The sequence below is a fragment of the Hyla sarda genome, chromosome 2 (assembly GCF_029499605.1).
Source record: "Hyla sarda isolate aHylSar1 chromosome 2, aHylSar1.hap1, whole genome shotgun sequence".
Taxonomy (NCBI): Eukaryota; Metazoa; Chordata; class Amphibia; order Anura; family Hylidae; genus Hyla; species Hyla sarda.
Genome location: NC_079190.1, coordinates 157,469,851 through 157,477,658, shown reverse-complemented (window position 1 = coordinate 157,477,658; position 7,808 = coordinate 157,469,851). Strand labels below are relative to the sequence as shown.

Sequence of the window (7,808 nt, the reverse complement as noted above, 5' to 3'; positions counted from 1 at the left end):
TATGAGATAGATAGATAGATATTAGATAGATAGATAGATATGAGATAGAAAGATAGATAGATAGATATGCGATGGATAGATAGATAGATATGAGATGGATATATAGATAGATAGATAGATAGATAGATATGAGATAGATAGATAGATAGATAGATAGATGGATAGATAGATAGATAGATATGAGATAGATAGATAGATAGATAGATAGATATGAGATAGATAGATAGATAGATATTAGATAGATAGATAGATAGATATGAGATAGATAGATAGTTATGAGATGAAAAGCAGGTGGAGCAGCACTCTCAAGTTGAATTAGGTGCAGTCTGTGGATGGGCCCTGGTCCTCGGGCCCCGATGAAATACAGCAACCAAGTAAACGCAGCAGCACTCCAGCGTAGTGAAGAATAGTGACTTTTATTTATCACCAAAAAGCAATAGCGACGTTTCAACCACCTCACGTGGCCGTCCTCAAGCAGTGCAAGTTACATAGTAAGTGCATTAAATAGGGAGAGACAATGTGACCTCACTTCCTGTGGGCGTACAATAATTTGCAAGTGTAAACAAACGAGTAAGATTACAGTAATGTACCTCTATACATCTCATGTACAGGGAACCCTGTTCTACTGCAAAAAATAAAGTGTAACAACAAAAAGATGTAAAAAGCAAAACATTTGTGCTGCGCATACAATATACGATTGCTATGCAGTGCAGTGTTATAGAACATTATTCCGTGCCAATCAGTCCATACCTCCAGTCCCAGGCGTGGGACCCGAACATACAGATCCCAAACAATCCCCCTGATACCTCCATAGGAACGAAAAAAGCAAAGTGGTAAATGATCGGCGTCCTTGCCGACTGTAGTAATTTCCAATGGCCGGATCCAAACTTCCGGTTCAAAGGCCTGTGGTACTCCAATTCACGCATGCGGGGCGTTCCAGCTGGAGACTATGCCCCATCTTGAGTATTGGCAGGCCCTTTCTCGTGGTGCTGGCGCCTGCGCACTAGTCGACCGAGCTTGCGCTTGCGCATCGGCGCCTTGAGCTCCCGGTCGGCCATCTTAGGTGCTGGAAAGTGGACAATTTAAGGCTTGACATAGTCCCTGTGTTGCCAGTACTTCTCCCAGCGGGCCCCCGGTGTCAGTGCAACTGATGATTATTCCCCCACTGGTAGGGGTAGTTCACCAGTGCACCGTGATACCTGCTAAACCGCCAATATAGAACGGGTTATAGCAGAGAGGACACCGGCCCCTGATATGGAGAATAAATGTACCCAATGGATGTCTAGCCCGTCCATAGCATCCAGTTCTCCATAGCAGGAAAACGCCACTTTAGTTAAACTGGAGTCCACATCCTGGCCCAAAAAAGATAGTAAAAAATATATAAGATATATAAAAAAAGGAAACAAAAAATACTCCTGAAACCTCCATTAGGAGTATTTTTTGTTTCCTTTTTTTATATATCTTATATATTTTTTACTATCTTTTTTGGGCCAGGATGTGGACTCCAGTTTAACTAAAGTGGCGTTTTCCTGCTATGGAGAACTGGATGCTATGGACGGGCTAGACATCCATTGGGTACATTTATTCTCCATATCAGGTGCCGGTGTCCTCTCTGCTATAACCCGTTCTATATTGGCGGTTTAGCAGGTATCACGGTGCACTGGTGAACTACCCCTACCAGTGGGGGAATAATCATCAGTTGCACTGACACCGGGGGCCCGCTGGGAGAAGTACTGGCAACACAGGGACTATGTCAAGCCTTAAATTGTCCACTTTCCAGCACCTAAGATGGCCGACCGGGAGCTCAAGGCGCCGATGCGCAAGCGCGAGCTCGGTCGACTAGTGCGCAGGCGCCAGCACCACGAGAAAGGGCCTGCCAATACTCAAGATGGCGCATAGTCTCCAGCTGGAACGCCCCGCATGCGTGAATTGGAGTACCACAGGCCTTTGAACCGGAAGTTTGTATCCGGCCATTGGAAATTACTACAGTCGGCAAGGACGCCGATCATTTACCACTTTGCTTTTTTCGTTCCTATGGAGGTATCAGGGGGATTGTTTGGGATCTGTATGTTCGGGTCCCACGCCTGGGACTGGAGGTATGGACTGATTGGCACGGAATAATGTTCTATAACACTGCACTGCATAGCAATCGTATATTGTATGCGCAGCACAAATGTTTTGCTTTTTACATCTTTTTGTTGTTACACTTTATTTTTTGCAGTAGAACAGGGTTCCCTGTACATGAGATGTATAGAGGTACATTACTGTAATCTTACTCGTTTGTTTACACTTGCAAATTATTGTACGCCCACAGGAAGTGAGGTCACATTGTCTCTCCCTATTTAATGCACTTACTATGTAACTTGCACTGCTTGAGGACGGCCACGTGAGGTGGTTGAAACGTCGCTATTGCTTTTTGGTGATAAATAAAAGTCACTATTCTTCACTACGCTGGAGTGCTGCTGCGTTTACTTGGTTGCTGTAGTTATGAGATGGATAGATAGATATGCGATAGATAGATAGATATGAGATGGATATATAGATAGATAGATAGATAGATATGAGATAGATAGATAGATAGATAGATAGATGGATAGATAGCTATGAGATGGATAGATAGATAGATAGACAGACAGGTGGATAGATAGACAGGTGGATAGATAGAAAGATAGAATCAAACTTACTGTTTCGGATGATAAACAGTATAGTAATAGGATCAAAATGATTTCTGGAAAATAAAAAAGTAGAAGCAGCAAGACAAAGAAAAGTCAATCCAGACTTATAATAAGACTCATAGAGAAAAACCCCTGAACTTGTATTCATTGCCAAAACCCTTGTTTTTTCTATGTACATCCACCTCATCAGGAAGACATTGTACACAAACACTGAATGAACAGCAGTTGTACATCTGAAAACTGCCTCAGCCATGATGATTATCACAGATCGCCAATACTAGCAGAGACAGGCGAAATACTGCAGCCAAACATGCTTCGCAGCCCTCAGTCATCATCATTATCGTGCTGAGTGCACACACAGCTTACCACGGGAGAGACTGCGGATTCTGTAGCGGAATGAAAGACTTTAAAGCCACTTTACAACCTACAGTCATCACCATTACTGTGCTTAGTGCACGTACAGCAGGGGAAGGCTGGTAGCAGAACAATGCTGCCCGATCCCTGATAATCTTCATCATCACACAGAGAAATAAACAGAGAAGACATTCCACGTGCACCAAGATCCCCCAGAGGGAAGCAGAGATTATGTCTAGAGATGAGTGAACTTACAGTAAATTCGATTCATCACAAACTTCTCGGCTCGGCAGTTGATGACTTTTCCTGCATAAATTAGTTCAGCTTTCAGGTGCTGGAAAAGGTGGATACAGTCATAGGAGACTCTTTCCTACGACTGTATCCACCTTTTCCAGCCCACCCGAGCACCTGAAAGCTGAACTAATTTACGCAGGATAAGTCATCAACTGCCGAGCCGAGAAGTTTGTGACGAATCGAATTTACTGTAAGTTCGCTCATCTCTAATTATGTCTCACAACTGGCTACTAGACCAGTGTTTCCCAACCAGGGTGCCTCCAGAAGTTGCAAAACTACAACTCTCAGCATGCCCGGACAGCCTTTGGCTGTCCGGGCATGCTGGGAGTTGTAGTTTTGCAACACCTGGAGGCGCCCTGGTTGGGAAACACTGTACTAGACCAAGGAAGGACAGACATTATTTAGGGATCTATTTGTATCTCTATCTGTAAAATACAGTAACTTAACTAACATTCTTAGTAAAATACAACACATGGACATATACAGCTGCTGAATTTTGACCACATGCATTGGATATTATTGATACCCAATGTGCCTGTATTGGATACAACCAATTAGTTAATGGATTTTGGAGTTGATAAAACAGTGTATTATGGGATATAGATACCATCAGATTTACATATATGTACTGATCAGCCATAACATTAAAACCAAGTGAGATAATGAAGAACGTAGACCATCTCTTTACGATGACCTCTATATAGGGGGGGGGATACATTCGGCAGCAAGTGAACACTCAGTTCTTTCTTGTAGTTGACGTGTTGGAAGCTGGAAAAATGAGGGAATATAAAAAACACTTGAGCAACTTTGTGCCAAATTATGTTGGCTAGAAGAGCGGTCAGGGCATCTAACAAAATGACAGGTATTTTAGGGTGTTCCCAGGATGGAATGTTTATCACCTACAAAGAGGAAAAACAGACTGTGAATTGGCCAGGGTCAGAGGCACAAAAAGCTCAAATTCTCCTTAACATCATGCAGATGGGAAGGTGTATGATCATTATTACCTGAGGAGGAGATGGCACCAAGATGCATTATGGGGAAAAAGATAGTCAATGGAGGAAGGGTGATGCTCTGGGATATATTCTGCTGTGAAACTTTGGGTCCTGCTTTTTAGTGTAGATGTTACTTTGATATGTACCACCATCCTTACATTGATAAATGTAAAAGAAAGTACCTCCAATAGGGGAACGGGATAATGGTGCTGGACAAGTCGTGTAGAAAGATCCAAAAGTTTATTCACCCATCATGCAAAGCGTTTCTCAGCAAAGCTGTTTCATCAGGCGAGAAACGCGTTGCATGATGGGTGAATAAACTTTTGGATCTTTCTACATGGCTTGTCCAGCGCCATTATCCCGTTCACTTCTTTTACATATATCATATTGGACGTGGAGTGGCTGCAGGCATACCTGCCTTGGTGATTTCCCATAGTTACACTTGGTTGAGTATAACTCCGTGTGGTAAGCACCACTATACTATCTCTTATCCAGTTACCAACGATAATACACTACGGAGCGCTGTCTATCTTTTTGTCTTACATTGATAAAGACTTCTTTATGGTAATGTTATTCGATAATGATAGTGGCCTCTTTCAGCAGGATGCACCGTGCCACACAGCAAAAATCATTTTATAATGGTTTTAGGAACATGAGAAAGTGTTTAAGGTGTTAACTTAGCCTCCAAATTCCAATACCTTAATTCAGTCAAGCCTTGTCCTATCTATCCAGGCCGCATCTCACAACTTACAGGACTTTGTGGATCTGCTGCTGCCGGAAGCCACAAGACTCCTCACTGGGTCAGAGCTTTAATCTGCCAGTATGAGAGCAGCCCACACAGTATTAGGTGGTTTGAATGTTATGGCTGATTGGATTTTGTGTGTGTGTATATATATATATATATATATATATATATATATATATATATATATATACACAGTGGTCCCTCAAGTTACAATATTAAATGGTTCCAGGACAGCCATTGTATGTTGAAACCATTGTATGTTGAGACCAGAACTCTATGGAAACCTGATAATTGGTTCTGAAGCCACCAAAATGTCATCTAAAAATAGGAAAAGGTGAGGATTATAAGAAAAATAAGTGGATAACTAATACAGATAAAGCAAGTCATTACATATAAAAGTAAGAAAGATCTGCTGGGAGCTGTAAATCACTGTCTATGTCAGTGTTTCCCAACCTGGGTGCCTCCAGCTGTTGCAAAACTACAACTCCCAGCATGCCCGGACAGCTGTTGGCTGTCCGGACATGCTGGGAGTTGTAGTTTTGCAACAGCTGGAGGCACCCTGGTTGGGAAACAATGGTTTATGTAGAGGACAGGAGCTTCTTCAGGGTCCTATACAGTACACACAGTGTCCCATATGGAGCCGCCCTTACTTGGTGTCCAAAGGAGCAACTAACCCTGGCACAAGTAAGGAGTAGTACAGAACATGTAGTTTCTCCCTGTACTGTAGGGGGCACTACCAGACACCAGTCAGTGCATGCACTTAAATAATACAGGAGTTTTACTAGTAAAATGCCCATTCTGATTGGTCAGTTCCTCCAGTTGTGAAATGTCTCACAGATCTGGACTGTCTGTACATTGTATGTTGAGTCTGGTTTCAAGTTACAATGATCCAGAAGAAAACATTGTATGTTAAAACTATTGTATGTTGAGGCATCACTGTATATATATATATATTTAGTGCCATCTGTATTCAGCATATGCACGTCTATTAGGTAAGGCACGCATGCTTTATTCTGCGTTCTTTTCCTTCCTGCCTCTGCTCCAATGATTGCAGTGCAGAACATTAACTAGAGCTGGCAGGCGAGCAGCGCTACTGTCCATGGTGCTGAAATCTATATCCATATTTTAGAGTGCTGTCCAGCTTCAGCACCTGAGGGAAGCCCCGTATACAACTACTTTGATGGTAGATAACAGTTTACACGTAACCCCCACAGTGCATAGCAACACATAACCCTCTTATCTATATTGTAGCATAAAAACTTCTGTGCATTATAATGTCTACTATAGGAATGTGCTTATTGCAAAAGAAAGAGATGAAATAACTGTTCGCTCCCCTTAGTCCAGACTGAGACTTGGGTAATGGGATGTGCACTGACCTGTGGTTCTTCTGACTGTCCTTTTTCTCCATGATAGCCGGTACACAGTTGGTGAGCTCAGTCCAGTCTGCATGCAATCCGCAACTCCAGCCTGTGGAAAAGCGAGAGAACAACCAGGTCTCCTTCCTCCCCGGACGGTGGCAGGTGCATTTCTTCTGCCCTGGCTTGCAATCACAGGGCTGCTCCAGATGGATATTCCTTACCAGGTGCCTCCCAAAAGTAGTGCCTCCTGTTTTCTGTATATGCAGGAAAACAATCACATCATCCCCTTTGATGTTAAAATCCACAAACCTGTAGAGGTCTTTGGCCATAAATTTGAAGGTCGGCTGGAATTTCTGAGGAATATTGTCCTCAGGAACTTCACTATCATCATCTTCCCCCTGCCACTGAGCGTCTCCCATGGACGGAAGCTCAGAGGACTGGGCTGCCCCCCTCAACGAGTCGCCTGCCCGAAAATACCATGAGTTGGTCCCCGTGGGGCATATATACTGATAGACAATCATCACAAAGAGTACAGCAAAAATTGGGGCCAAAATCAACTTGTTGGCTCTGTCATCCATGATTCCAGGAAGGCTTTTTTCATGAATAAAGAAGGATGACTGCACGGTTATTCTATGGGATGACATCAAGTAACATAAGTGAGCTTGTCTTTAGATTCCAGTGTTGTAACTTGCTTCTGTACAGTGCCCATCTCTAGAGGAAATGTTCCACGACAGCCTAAGAGCAGTCACTGCATTATACAATAAGTTCAATGCGGTAAAGAAGTTACAAGTGTGAGGAGGACACGTGAAGGAGCCAGGCGTCACACAGCATTCTTAGCTGTCTTCTTATATTGCATGCACACAGGAAACCCTCGCCGTCTGCTTCACAGAATGCTCGAATTTCTAATACACACAACGCCAATAGCAAACTGATGTCTCAGTTCTCATACCCAATCACAGACTTCTGCTGGGAATAAACCAGATGGCATCTTCGACCAATAGAAAATGTAAACAGGGAGCAGATAGACTCCTACAATGCAGACGCCAATGAGAAATGCACTGATGGCTAATAGAGCCCAATCAGTCAGGGGTGGGCAAGGTCTGTGAGAAACCAATGCAAGCAGGAGCTGGATGTAGAATAATCACATTTCTCATCCACGTTCACTTACTGCAGCACTGAGCATCTGCAGGATCTTGGAATGTGCATTGTACCGAGAGGGAAGAAGGGAAAAAAAACTTCAGTGATCCGTGATTGTGCACTATAACTAAACAGCACAGATTAGCAATGTAAAGTTTATAAAAGGACTAATATTAGCCTGAAAAATCACCTTAAACCTTTCTATTATGAGCCATGTTTGCAGTATACGATACAATGGAGGCTGGAAAACAGA

General features: G+C 43.0%; 1 protein-coding gene across 1 annotated transcript in view; it reads right to left on the bottom strand.

Annotated features, from left to right (window-relative positions):
• The window catches only part of HS6ST3 (heparan sulfate 6-O-sulfotransferase 3), a 725,337-nt gene extending 717,985 nt beyond the window's left edge, over nt 1-7,352 (bottom strand). The window contains exon 1 of the mRNA XM_056555606.1: nt 6,437-7,352. Within this exon, the coding sequence (XP_056411581.1) occupies nt 6,437-7,062 (626 nt within the window). The 5' untranslated portion in view covers nt 7,063-7,352. The remainder of the gene's footprint in view (nt 1-6,436) is intronic.
• Between the last annotated feature and the right edge of the window lie 456 nt (nt 7,353-7,808).